Source organism: Phocoena sinus, chromosome X (assembly GCF_008692025.1).
Source record: "Phocoena sinus isolate mPhoSin1 chromosome X, mPhoSin1.pri, whole genome shotgun sequence".
NCBI classification, from domain to species: Eukaryota; Metazoa; Chordata; class Mammalia; order Artiodactyla; family Phocoenidae; genus Phocoena; species Phocoena sinus.
This window is the reverse complement of record NC_045784.1, coordinates 64,479,942-64,494,349: the sequence shown is the minus strand read 5'-3', so window position 1 is coordinate 64,494,349 and position 14,408 is coordinate 64,479,942. Positions and strand designations below refer to the sequence as shown.

At 36.4% G+C, this 14,408-nt stretch overlaps 3 protein-coding genes and 1 pseudogene across 3 annotated transcripts in view; all 4 read left to right on the top strand.

The window, feature by feature from the left end:
• The window catches only part of ABCB7 (ATP binding cassette subfamily B member 7), a 136,835-nt gene extending 123,027 nt beyond the window's left edge, over window positions 1–13,808 (top strand). Inside the window, exons 15-16 of the mRNA XM_032619708.1 lie at window positions 1,632–1,739; window positions 8,452–13,808. Coding sequence (XP_032475599.1) covers window positions 1,632–1,739; window positions 8,452–8,667 — 324 coding nt within the window. The 3' untranslated portion in view covers window positions 8,668–13,808. The remainder of the gene's footprint in view (window positions 1–1,631; window positions 1,740–8,451) is intronic.
• Window positions 10,619–11,132, top strand: LOC116747114 (annotated as a pseudogene).
• Window positions 11,121–13,976, top strand: LOC116747472 (regulator of microtubule dynamics protein 1-like). Its single transcript, XM_032619709.1, is given in 2 exon segments — window positions 11,121–11,422; window positions 11,425–13,976. Coding segments are annotated over 2 exon segments (948 nt in total). The 5' UTR covers window positions 11,121–11,142; the 3' UTR covers window positions 12,093–13,976.
• LOC116747113 (tropomyosin alpha-4 chain-like) lies at window positions 12,177–12,610 on the top strand (the record flags this gene model as incomplete). The annotated part of the gene is made up of 1 exon (XM_032618925.1): window positions 12,177–12,610. A coding segment is annotated over one exon (405 nt), but the record flags the coding sequence as incomplete, so codon positions are not given.
• Window positions 13,977–14,408: the final 432 nt, after the last annotated feature.

Sequence of the window (14,408 nt, the reverse complement as noted above, 5' to 3'; positions counted from 1 at the left end):
AGGTCACTGCTTTTTTCCCCTGGGTTCTGGTGCACACACGATCTTGTGTCAGCCCTCCAAGAGTGGAGTTTCTGCTTTTCCCAGCCCTGTAGAATTCCTGTGATCAAACCCTGCTGGCCTTCAAAGCCAGATTCTCTGGAGCTCCTCCTCCTGTTGCTGGACCTCCAGGCTGGGAAGCCTGACGTGGGGCTCAGGACTTTCACTCCTGTAGGAGAACTTCTGTGGTGTAACTGTTTTCCAGCTTGTGGGTCAAGCACCCAGCAGGTATGGAATTTGATTTTATTGTGATTGTGCCCCTCCTACTGTCTTGTTGTTATTTCTTCTTTGCCTTTGGATGTAGGGTATCTTTTATGGTAGGTTTCAGTGTTTTTTTGTCAGTGGTTGTTTACCCGTTGATTGTGATTTTGACGTTTACATAAGAAGGGGTGAGCTCAGGTCCTTCTGCTCCACCATCATGAGCTAATCTGCACCAGACTCCATTCATATGCATAGTAGGTATCTGCTTACAAGAACTTTGTACCTAAAAATGTGTTATCCACATTTATCACAATTTCAGAGTCCTAACAACAGTCATTATTTGAGTCACGTATCTTTATTAGCTCACAGAGCATAACCCATTAATTGCTAGCAGAGAACACTCCCCCTTGAGGGATTGAGTTACCAGAAGATTTGGTAAATTTTAATCAACCTTTTAAAAAGGTCCAGAACATCAGTAGGATGTGAGAGTTTAAGTTCTGGAGGGTAGGAAAGAGGAGTCCTCCCCAGACATCACAATTTTTCTTAGAATTGACCCTGTGCTTGATTTTCAGTCTGCCATAGTAAAATATAAGGTCTTCTTTTCATGGGTAGCCATCTATTCATGATAATTTTATTTCTTTAATAAATACAGTGATTAGAGGTACCTTTAGGAAGCCATTGGGAATATCACCATCCCCCACACTGCTATTTCCATCTAGCTAGCTGTACTTAGACCCAGGTTTCCAAGTATAGGTGAATATGTATACAGCTGCCTTACATTTTACAGGCAGTAGACAAAAATGTATTTTCCAGAATGCCTTAAGAAGTCAGACTGCTTTTGAAAAAGAAGTTTTCTCAAGTTAAACATGCATCGTTGTCCTTGTCACCCTTTCCATCCTCTGTGTTTGAACTGAGGAAAAGCAACTGCTCCTGTACCTTTTGAGTTTCCTATCTTTCTTGATTTTTTTTGTACTTCTCCACATCCTATCACTTGAGTCCCTCCTCATTTTGTTTTTGCTCTCATTGTCCAGATAAACATATCTGGCTATTATGCTCCTGGTACCAGTGGATTCATCATTGTTATTGTTTGTTTTTATGTATAGAAAATATCTACCTTCTCCCAAACTTTATAATTTAAAGAAATATTGCTTATCTTAAAGCTAATTTTTTCCATAATAATATGTTCATATTCACCTTCCCTCTTTGATTTTATTCTCTTCTTAGTAATTATTAGATTAGGTAAAATATTTGGTAGTGGTATAAAGTTTATATAATACCAAATTAACTAGCATTTTATATATTCTTTTCAGAAATACATGAGTATTTTAATATACATTTGCCTAATAGATAGATCTTTTTTTCCCCTCCTACTGTTCTTGTTGTCAAACTTGCAGACTATTCTTGGTGCCATGAGGGATGCAGTCAAACACAGAACTTCTATTTTCATTGCACACAGATTGTCAACAGTTGTTGATGCAGATGAGATCATTGTCTTGGACCAGGTAAGAGGTTGAACTTTAAAGTTTAGTGTTTGAAGAACATTAGAAATTGTTACAAACACAAGCAACTTAAATATTGTTTCTAAAGAAAGTTATACAATTTTGTGTTATTTGAGTAAGACTGAATCCTGATAGGATTCCATTTTTACCTCCTTTTGTAGGAAATAATGCATGCCACTTCCAAAAATGAATAAACTGTATTAACTCACTCTATTAAAGTTTTAAAAGCAAAGTTAGATGAGGAAGGCATTAAATCCTAATATGGTAGAGGCAGTTTTAAAGGGTATGTATTTAAAATAATTTTTCTTTATTCATTTTTGCTCTGTACAGAATCTTTGCTCATTGTCTTTACTGTATTTTGTATTTTCATTTTTCTAATACCTGCACATACCCTTGATGTCTAAAAGAAAATTACCATAAAATAAAGTCATTTTCATGCATGGCCATTTTTATCTTTTTCCTCATGAGGAAAGTAAGAAAAAGGACAGCCTGCTTTATTTCTCTGAGGGAATTACTATAAGAGTATACTGTCTAAATGTTCTGAACAAATCAGAGTGCCACTATTGCGATTGGTAGATTTGAAAATTGTAATCGTTTTTCTTTTCTCCTCTCTGTAGGGATATCTTATTCCCACCCCCCTTTGTACTTGATTATTTCTAACAGTGTTTTCTATGCTTATTTCTCCATTCTAATACATAAGCCTTCAACTTTTTATCATTTTGAAAGCCTGAATACTGGGAGTTAAGAGAGAAGCATTCTCTTGTACTGTCTATATTGAGAGAGAATTTTTCATGCCACTAAAATTTCTTATGGGATATTCAGTTCTGTGATATATATATTATTTCTTTTATGTGTTACCTGTGCACTTTCTACCCTAGGTCTTTTTGTTCATTTGTTCAAAAATGCTAACATTCACTAAAATATAAACTGATTTTCTTCAGTATGCTTGTTCCAGCGTGTCTTAAATGGGAAATTTTATAAATATACTTTATTATCTCATTGATGTCCAGGTATCTGAAATAAAATCTGCTCTTTTGTGCTTTTTACTAAACTTTCCAATTGTATGCAGTCATGTACATAGAGCCTTTTCTTGTAAATATAAAATGTTAAAAGTACTTTAACAAGCATGTGCTTACCTACCTAATGCCAGGAGGTTCACAGTATCTATACAGTTATATCATAACATTGCCACTTGGGGTTTGGATTATAATTGGAACTAACTATTGATCATACCATTTGTATCTAAAATCTTTATGTTGAATTTGATGGTTCTATAATTGCTTGATTATGAAGATCAGAGATTTTCATTTTCTAGTGAAACTAATATGACCTCATGTGTTCCGTCAACAGTCTCTGGTAGTATTAATATTAAGTCTGCATAACAGAGTTCCCAAGGCCCTTCCTCTTGCAGCCTGGTGATTACCCGTTCCCAGCCTTGGCAAGAGACTGGAGGTTTACTTGTCAGGAAATTGAGTCAGAGAGGCTCTGGACACAAGAAAATTACCAAGAACATTAACAAAGATGGACGAGATTAACTGGAAATCAAAACATACCGAAGAATAAGACCACAGACCCTCCTGTGCCACTGGCTCCAAGAACCTTGCCAACCAATTATTTATTTCTACTGTCACCACTTCTTCCCTCACCAACAGATAATTAGAGGATTCTTCTCTAGAGAAACAAAAGTAGCCCCATAAAAAACATGTTCATATTTGGGGACCCCCACAAAATGACCAGATACCCATATGATCATCCTACAATGAAACCCAACAGCTGAGAAGTCCACTCCCATGCACATAGAGCTTCCAGTCAGCTGTTTTTAATACTGTATTTTTAAGTGTCAGTGGATAATAAAGGAAGGCCTCCAAAGCAAGCAGAAAAAAATTCAGTAGAAAATATAGACAATGCAGAGAGCATAAGAAAACTTTAAAATATAATTAATATCATCAGAGGTCATGGAAAATATAGCATTTTAAAATAAGGACAAATGCTGTTAAGAAAAAAAGTAAAGAAGACTTAATATTGCATGAGTTCCAGGATACAGTGTTAAGTGACAGTAAGAAAGCTGCAAAAGAGTATACAGTATGCTACCTTTTGCAAGGAGGATGTGGGGGAAACATATGTATATTTACTTGTTTCTGCAAAAAGAAACCCTGGGAGAATAAACTAGAAACTAAAGACATTGTTTACCTGCAGGATGGAGACAAAAAGGGGTAGAAGACAAAGGGGAGGGAGTAAGACTTTGCTGATTATACTTTTTTGTATTATTTTTACTTTTGAACCATGCTAATGTTTTTATATATTTAAAAATCAACAAGGACGGGCAGAAACAGGAATTGGATACAAACAGAAAGAAGTAAAACTAGGTACATAATGAATTAATAACATAACTATGTAGAAGAAAAATAGCATGCAGAATTAACCCAAATAACTTTTGAACACATTACTCTGATTATTTAGCCTTAGTGGAATATATTATAAGGATAAAAATAACTCAGACTTGAAAAAAAATAACTCAGACTTGAACTTAGTAAGTTTGTTTTTGGTAGTAGCATGAGAGTAGCTGTTTTGAAACTGTTTTGTGTATACTGTAAGACTGAGCATGTGAGTAAATATATTTATGTTGAGAAATAGAGGTCTTACTTGGGAGAAGAAATATACAGCTATGGAATGGGAAAAGAAGAAGAGCCTTGTGATGTTATATTGGAACAGAATTGTCAATATCAGTTCATGATGGAAAAAAATGTTCCTAACTCTGTTCAGTGAAAAGGCCTAGAAACAATGAAATTCCAGTAGTAATGAGTGTAACTAGCACCTAGATCTTGGACACTAAATACTGTTCCTCACTAAAAGGAACCAAGACTCCTTGGAGAAATGACTGATTCCATATTTGGAGCAGGGAAATTAATGAAGGCATATCACAAGGGCACAGGAACCATTTTGAATGGGTTCCCACTGGCCAAGTGTGGGATGATTTGAATGTCAAAAATAAATAAATAATGATACTAATGAATTATAACACATTGAATAAAAAACTAATCTATAATTCCATAATTGTACTTAGAGAAAGCTCTTTTTTAAAAATGAAATCTTGCCATTTAGAGCAATGTTAATGGACCTGGAGGGTATTATGCTAAGTGAAATAAGTCAGAGAAAAAGAAATACTGTACGATTTTACTTATATGTGAAATCTAGAAAACAGCAAATGAACAAACAAAACAGAAACAGACTCATAAATACAGAGAACATACTGGTGGTTGCCAGAGGCGGCAGGGGGGACGGATGAAATAGGTGAAGGGTACTAAGAAGTACAAGCTAAGTCATGGGGATGTAATGTACACTTAGGGAATATAGTGAATAATATTTTCATAACTTTGTATGGTGACAGATGGTAACTGGACTTAACTGAGGTAGTCATTTCATAATATATAAGAATACTGAATCACTGTTGTACACCTGGAACTAATGTAATGTTGTACACCTGAAACTATAGTAATGTTGTATGTTAATTATAACTCGGAGAAAAGAATGCTAACATTCAAGGAATGATAAGTTTATAGAATCATATTTTGCAACCACCATTGTAATAAAGATTCACATAAGGATATCATTGTTTGCTAAAACCATATGGTGAAAAACTATTGGGGAATAGAATATTCACACAGTTTGAAAGCATAACCCATTGATTAATTATTGATTACAAAGAGAAAAAGTACCTTTAAAATAGAGAAATCTGATAGACACTACCTTAGCCAGTTATCAAACTGAAATCATTAATTGTGGAGCAAAATGACATCATGTACCTCCTAATATGATACACTGAGGACATATCACCTATATTGTATTGCAACAAAAATGTTTAGCCTGGATCTAAGAATCAGGAACAACTAGACAAATACAACGTGAAGGGCATTCTTTAAAAAACAAGCCTGGGGCTTCCCTGGTGGCGCAGTGGTTGAGAGTCTGCCTGCCGATGCAGGGGACACGGGTTCATACCCCGGTCCGGGAAGATCCCACATGCCACGGAGTGGCTAGGCCCGTGAGCCATGGCCACTGAGCCTGTGCATCTGGAGCCTGTGCTCCGCAACGGGAGAGGCCACAACAGTGAGGGGCCCGCATACTGCCAAAAAAAAAAAAACAAGCCTGGATATTTTAGAAATGTCATTGTTACACTCACACAGAGTAGGAAACTTATAAATTCAATGTGTTGATCCTGATTGGATCCTGGATGGAAAAAATATATAAAGGATATTGGGATAATTGGTAAAATCTAAATATGAACTATATATTAGATAAATTTCTTGGGTGTGATATTATTGTATTTTAGTCATGTAGGAGAATGTCCTTGTTTCAGGAGATACATGCTAATGAAATATTTAGGGGAGAAATGTAATGATGTCCAATACTCATTCTTAAGTGATTTAGCAAAAAGTAGTGTAAATTTAGAGCTAGGATGAAGTGAGAGGAAGCAAATGTGGAAAAACGAACAGTTGCTAACCTAGGAGAAGCATATATAGGCATTCATTTTTACCATTCTTGCAACATTTCAAATTTAAAATGGGGATAGTAAATAAATAAATGAACAACTAGAGAACGAGAGATTTTGAAAATGAAAATAGTCATTTCTGAAATAAAGTCAAGAAACTCTCTAAAGAGTAGAGCAAAAACAGAGAAAATAGAGGAAAGATAAGAAACCAAGAGAATTAGTCTAAGAGGTCCAACATTTGACTAATGGTTGTTCTAGAAAGAGGGGATTGGAAAAAGGGAAGGAAATAACTAAAGAATAATACCCCCAAAATGTTCAGAACTGCAGAGCATGAGTTTCCAGATTGAAAGGGCCTACCAAGAACCCACCACAATAAATGGAGGAAAGAAAAATAAAAGTCAAATTATCATAAAATTTCAGAATTGAGCATAAAGAAAAGAACTTAAAAGCTGTGAGAGAAATATCTCTGGGCAGGGTGGGGACTGAATAATAGATTACCTAATATAGTTGATTATGAGAAAAATACTGTTCAGACAGGCTCAAAGTTTAGAGAGAATTACCAATAGTGACATAGAAAACTAAGCAAACGAATAAACAAGGCAGTTACTATGTCCAGGAAGAATAAAATATTATGAGAAAATATGTATAAAATCCTAGTACTTCACTTGGCTCAACAGATAATAATACATAGTCATAATAAAGTACATACTGTGTATTAAATAACATTTATGATATAACCAATGTTATTAAGAGAGTGAAGAGTGAGGCACTGGGAATGTGAAATAGTTAAAAGTGCTGAATCTCATTAATATGTATATGTGTGTAAATGCCAGAAGAAATAGGTACAGATTTGGAGATGAGATATTCAAGGGTGGAGAAGGAGGAGACAAAAGACTGTACTTTCTGTTATAAACTTTGTAATTATTAGCTGACTTTTTAAGCTGTGTACATTTATGCTTTAATACAAATAAAAATAATTTAAAACAATATACATTTTTATAGCAGGATAAATTTTTTGTGATTTATTTCATTGGTTTTCTGCAAAAATAATTCCATTATTTCTACTTTTTGATGCAGTTTTTATTGAGGATTTTTTTAATTGAAGTGTAGTTAATGTACAATATTGTGTCAGTGACTCAGTTTTTTTTTCAGAGTATATTCAATTATAGGTTATTACAGAAGATTGAATACAGTTCCCTGTGCTATACAGTAAATCCTTTTTGTTTATCCATTTTATATATAGTAATTTATATCTGTTAATCCCATACTCCTAATTTGTTCTTCCCTCCTCCCCACCCCCTTTGGTAACCATAAATGTGTTTTTTATGTCTGTGCAGTGAGATTTTTATTTTTTTTTTACAGTGGTAAATAAAAAAAATATAAAATACGTAACCATGGGGACTTCTGTGCCAGTGAAGTGGTCCACAGATACCAAAGTTGAGGACTACATTCAGGATCCAGAGTTCATATAGCTGAGCAAAATAGTTCCTAGACCGTCCAGCCAGCAATCAAGGAGAAGCCTTAAATTTAACCACTCAGAAGTGGGCACACACAAATTTCAGTTATTTTGCTTAAGGGTATATTTGTAAAGGTCCTCTCACCAGGAGTACCAGTAAAAGTGAAAAAATTACTTTTGTCTCCCAACATGTTTAGCAGTAACTGTCCAGAGACAAATTAATTGTAGATAAGAGTTAGAAATCAATACCAATTCTATGCAATGTTAAGTTTAATAGCCAGTGTTAAGAAAAATAGTTACTGGAAGAAATAAACTTTTCATGGAGAAATATTTTTTATTTCAAAGTACACATAGGATTTTGGGATATTTTTTTAAATCCTTTAAATTTCTGTATAAATAACAGTGCTTTTGATGTAAATTTGATTTAAATTTGATTTACTGATTACAGAAAATACCACCTTTAGAAAATCTTCACCTTCCTTTTCTGCTCTTCAAAATGAAAAATGAAACATTCAGATTTTATTTCCTTTAAGTGAAATGGTATCTGGTGTATGGAATTTCATAGCTTTTTGTTTGTTCACTGGACTGATAGCTCAACAGTAAAGAAGGCATTCCTACCTCAGTTTTTCCTATTTGTACTATAATGAAGATTGGGAAAGGTATTTTAATGAATGCAAATCTTTCAAAATTCTTGCTTAGAAAGTATTATGTATTTTCAATTATTATGCTAGTTATATGACTTTCTCTACGTTTCTCTTGTTTTTGCTTATTAGGGTAAGGTGGCTGAACGTGGTACCCACCATGGTTTGCTTGGTAACCCAGGCAGTATTTATTCAGAAATGTGGCATACACAGAGCAGCCATGTGCAGAACCATGGTAATCCCAAATGGGATGCAAAGAAAGAAAATGTGTCCAAAGAGGAAGAAAGGATGAAACTACAAGAAGAAATTGTCAACAGTGTGAAAGGCTGTGGAAACTGTTCCTGCTAAGTCACATGAAACCTTTTCTTTTCTTTTCTTTTCTTCTCTTTTGTTTTTTCTCCCTCCCTCCCTCCCTCCCTCCCTTCCTTCCTTTCTTTCTCTCCTCTTTCTTCTTTCCTCCCTTCTTCCTTTCTTTTTGTCCTTGACTACACATTTGCACTAAAGCAGAATTGTTTTATTAAAAAAAAATCATACATTCCCATTTTCTATAATCCTTCTTTTAGATAAGATTTATTTGGAAAGGGAATTGAGTTTTACATCTTTCATAATCTATTTAATATGATATTTATATTTATCCCCAAATTATTTTCTTGTTACTGCCTTAGTTGTGGTCAAAGCATAATTTTTGTTACTATTTGACTTTACCCCATTTCCATTGTTGAGGCCTGATAGCCATTTGCTATCCATAACCAGATGAATCAGATTGGTTTCCAAATTTTTTGTAGTTTTTCAGACCTCCTTTATGCTGACAATTTAGATGGAAGTGTCTGTTTCTTAAAATTTTTTTAAAAATAAGAGATTGTAGGTTCATTGTTTCTCCTCCCCTGCCCCCATTGAAATACTTCAATGATAGTTAACTATACTTACATTTTAAAAATTATTTGCCACTATATACCTTTAAGAGGAAAAACCTTGACCCTCATGTTAGTATGTAGAATGTTCTTCATCATTAACCAGCATTGTAACTGTCATCTAGCGGTGGGAATTTTATTTTTCCACCAAATGAGGTGTTGCTTTTGTTTTGGACCAAAATTTATACATTTCTTTTTAAAGACTCATAAACCCTGATGTAATTTGAGAGTTACCATACTGGGAGTGATCTAAAAAGCTTAGGAAGTTAATTGCCTTTTCTATTTCCATCTTAAATGCACTGCTTTTGCTATCTGAAGTTATACAAAGAAACAACCAAATGGGATGTATGCACGCATGCATGTGTGTACATGTGTATAAAGCAACATCTACTTAAAAATTATTAATGACTTTTAGGCAAATAGGAGAGGATTTCACATATATTTAGATGATCAGGACTCTAATCTGTGTTGACACTTCAGAATTACTTTATTACTAGGTCTTCCCTTCCTTTTTCAGTAGTTTAATGAGTTCCTTTAAGCTTGAAATAACAAGGAGGAGCCCAAACAAGATAATCAAGAAATAATTAATAAAATGTTGGTATATATTCACTTAGAAAGCTCCTCTCCCTTTCCAACTTGAATTTGCTTTAATTTGTTGATAGTAATCATTCAGCTTGAAAAACTTTTGTATCATGAACAGCCACATAACTATATAATGAGGCTTTATTTCTCAGAAGAGGTCTTAAAGTATTTATTTGTCTGTGGTTTTATTGTCTTTTAAGTGATAATTTGGTATGGGTGAGATTAATTTTTTTTCTGATTTGTATTGTCACTAGTAGGTAGATATCTAAACTTATCTAAACTTATTGGGTCTGCTGTTATATAAAGGTGATTTGATAAGTAGCTTGAAGCCAGTATTTTATGGTTAGTCTTTGAAAGCACAGTAAGTGGTGCAGGATCTTGCTTTTGGAATTGGAGTTAACGCTGAGATGCGTAATCAGCTTCAAAATGGGGGGTTTTGGACATTTCTTACTCTGAAGCCATAGACGTGATTGCTTTCCTGAGGAACAACAACAAAAAGTCCTTTGAATAACCCAGCTGCATTACTAGAAATGTGGTTAAATAGAAATTTTGCTTCTGTTAATTCCTTCTATACATTTCCAGTGTTGCTGATGGAAAATATTTAGCTTAGTTGCATAATCAAACAGGTAAGATTGAAGTAATCATTAGTAATATTCATTTTGAATGAATAGTGGTATTCAAAGTAAGTGATTTTGTGATATGGGAAACGTATAGTCAAAGGATAGGACCTGGTGTAGGCAAAGGGTTGGGGGCTGGGGCGCAGCTTCTGCAGCTCTCGCTGGAGCCGAGACGAGCGCCCACCACTGCCCACCACCTGCTGCATGTGCCTCCGCGCCATGGCTGGCCTCAACTCCCTGGAGGCAGTGAAACACAAGAACCAGGCCCTGCAGCAGCAGGTGGACGAGGCGGAGCACCGTGCACAGGGCCTGCAGTGTGGGAGCTGGATGGCGAGCGTGAGTGGTGAGAGAAAGCTGAAGGTGATGTGGCAGCTCTCAGTTGACACATCCAGCTCATTGAAGAGGAGTTGGGCAGGGCTCAGGAACGACTGGCCACAGCCCTGTGCAAACTGGAGGAGGCAGAAAAGGCTGCAAATGAGAGCAAAAGAGGAATGAAGGTGATAGAAAACTGGGCAACGAAGATGAGGAGAAGATGGAGGTTCAGGAGATGCAGCTCAAAGAGACCAAGGACATTGCTGAGGGGGCTGACCACAAATACGAGGAGGTAACTCGTAAGTTGGTCATCCTGGAGGGTGAGGACTGGGGCGCCTTTCACTCCACCCCGCTTCTTAGCAGCCAAAGGGGTGAGGGGTCAGGCCTGTGAGCTGCAGATCATGGTACTAGATTTGCGACTCTGGCGCCTCCTTCCTTTGGGACATAGCACTGCCCTGGGGCCTCGGCTTCCGACGGGTGCTGCCGGAAGCTGCGAGCAGTGCGTTCTTTGGCGACTCCGTGGCGCTGAGGTGATGGGAAACCCAAGAGCTTTCAAAAGAAGTCTTTTATTCTCTGCCTTGTCTTATTTGAGTTTTGAAACTTATCAAGTCATTTCCCAGGCTGCTGTGATTCATGCTGCAGCCAAAGTCTTCAGAGTTGAAGAAATCCTTGAACAAGCAGACTATATGAAAGTGGAGAAACAGAAAAACTTTACCAGTTGCTATCCCAGTACGAGGACAGTGAAGATGCAGAGTTACTCTGGCGTTTGGCATGGGCATCACGTGTTATAGCTCAACTCAGTGGAACCTCAGAAAAGGAGAAAAAGCTCTTGGTGTATGAAGCCCTAGAGTATGCAAAAAGGGCACTAGAGAAAAATGAATCAAGTTTTGCAGCTCATAAGTGGTATGCAATCTGTATTAGCAATGTTGGAGATTATGAAGGAATCAAGGCTAAAATTGCAAATGCCTACATGATCAAGGAGCATTTTGAGAAAGCAGTTGAACTCAACCCTAAAGATGCTACCTCAATTCACCTTATGGGTATTTGGTGTTACACATTTGCTGAAATGCCTTGGTATCAAAGAAGAATTGCTAAAATGCTGTTTGAAACTCCTCCTAGTTCCACCTATGAGGAGGCCTTAGGCTACTTTCACAGGGCAGAGCAAGTGGATCCAAACTTCTACAGCAAAAACTTGCTGCTTCTAGGAAAGACATATTTGAAGCTACACAACAAACAGCTTGCTGCTTTCTGGCTAACAAACACCAAGGACTATCCAGCGCACACAGAGGAGGATAAACAGATACAGACAGAAGCTGCTCAGTTGCTTACAGGTTTCAGTGACAAGAACTGAGAATTTTTCAATGAAATATCTAAGAAGCAGTGCCTTTTCATCAAATTATAAAGATAATAAATACATTAACCATTTAAATAAATAAAATGTGGTAACCTGGAAGAAGAACTCAATGTCACTAACAACTTGAAGTTGCCAGAGCCTGCATCTGAAAAGGAGTATGAACATGAAGAAGAAATTAAACTTCTGTCTGACAAACTGAAAGAGGCTGAGACCCATGCCGAATTTGCAGAGAGAACAGTTGCAAAACTGGAAAAGACAATTGATGAGCTGGAAGAAAAATTTGCCCAGGCCAAAGAAGAGAACGTGGGCTTACATCAGGTACTGGATCAGACACTAAATGAACTAAACTGTATAGAACCAAAACAGAAGAGTTTTGTTCCAACAAAAACTCCAGAGCTCCGTGTCTTTCTCTTCTTTTGTAAGAAGTTTCTTTTGTTATTGTCTCTTTGCGTTGCTGGAAATGTCAAGCAAATTATGAATACATGACCAAATATTTTGTATCAGAGAAGCTTTGAGCACCAGTTAAATCTGTTCCTTCCTTTTTTCAAATAGCATCAGGTTTTTCAGCTCTATTTTTATCCTTAAATTGCATTTATTCCTGAGGTAGGCAGGGTATTTCATATTTAGCATACTCTCAAGACTGAGGGCATTTGGCTCCTGGCAGAATAGACAACCCCACACTTTTAAAATACAGATTCTGATGTCTAGTCATGGGTCAGTTTAGAAGGTTGAAGAATATCCACCGTTGGTCACACTATAGGAGGCCAGGGACCATCACATTAAAATGGGTGGGGATTTTCCATCCAGAGCAAAAAAGCGGGGCGGGGTTACTATGGGAAGTCATAAACCACACAGAGGTTAACCTAATCATCCTGGCTCTTTTCCACACTCCACCATGCAGAACAAACATCCTCTGAGCAGTCAGCATGAGAATGCTTGGAAAAGAGTCATAATAATTACCCAAATGTTTTCTGGATAGATCCTTGATATGCTCTTCTCTATGCTTCTTTCACTCTAAAGTTGTTCTCTGAGGAGCTGATGTCTTATTCCAAGATGTCTTATTCCAATAATGACCCATGCTTATCTGCTCTGATATGAGGCCATCCACTCAGCAGGAATGAATGTTGTAGAATTCAGTCCTATTCAGAGAAGCCATATCAAAAAGACTGCTAGCCATCAATAGTTGAGTAAGACTTTCTGTAAACAAATATTGGACAGAATAGCCCTCTCTGACAGCAAAGTAAGGGTGAAAAAGTAATTGGCCTAACTTCATCTCCTCTATCCTCCAGGGACTGGCAAATTGGAGATTTACTTATCTGGAATTTTAATTCCTTCTTCAGGACCAAGTTAATGAAAGACCAGGAAACTCCTGATTAAACTGGATATGGAGTATTTTGTAGACAGGGCTGCACAGTTTGGCTTTGTTAGATTTCTGCTTTCTCAGTTAACATCTCAGAGCTGGAATATTCCACATTCCCCAGCAGTGTGGGGGCCAACTCAAGTTTACAATTCTGACTAAAAATCACCCTGCTTCTAGTTTATCCAAATCCTCTGCCCCTCACTCCTGTTTATTAATCATCACACTACCCAGGGGATACACTAGCAAATTGTGTAATTGAATAAAACCCACACTTTTCATTTAGATTCTTGCAACTGTATCATATGTAATAGTATCACTTTTCTACATTTTGGTCAAATAAATTTTTACATAAACTAAAAAAAAAAGATAGGAATGTTTTTAGGGTGGAGAAATTTCCCCACTAAGAAATTTGAAGCTGTTTTCATATGATTGGAGGTGGTCTCTGGTGGTCTCCACACCATTGGGTCATTGTGGTCATTAACCAGTATTTTCAACTAATAAAAAATTACCTGAAAAACTCAGTTATTGTAGGGGCCACAACTAAGTCAAATATTTTTCTCTTAACTCCATCTTTGAAAGGTGGTTCTATACGGTGACATAATAGACAAAAGCTTCCTAAAATGATTCATTCAGAGGAAATGCCAAGAAAAGGGACATTTATTATAATGTACTAATTTTACATTACAGTATTACATACACAAAAGTACAAATTTCTAAATCAGTGTTGCAACATAATGTTTTCTTAATGTCTTGGGATAGATAAGCTACAATTTTGGAATATGGCCTCTGAAAATGGAGCAAGGGATAGGGTTTTGTTTCTTAATATCCCTTTGTTTTTAAGATTGAAAATTTTACTTTCTTCCTAAGGGAATCCCAGTTTACAAAAATTAAATTGAAACCAAGGTAATTTGGGATCGTGAAAACTGGGCCACATGCCTTCCTGCAGGTTTTTA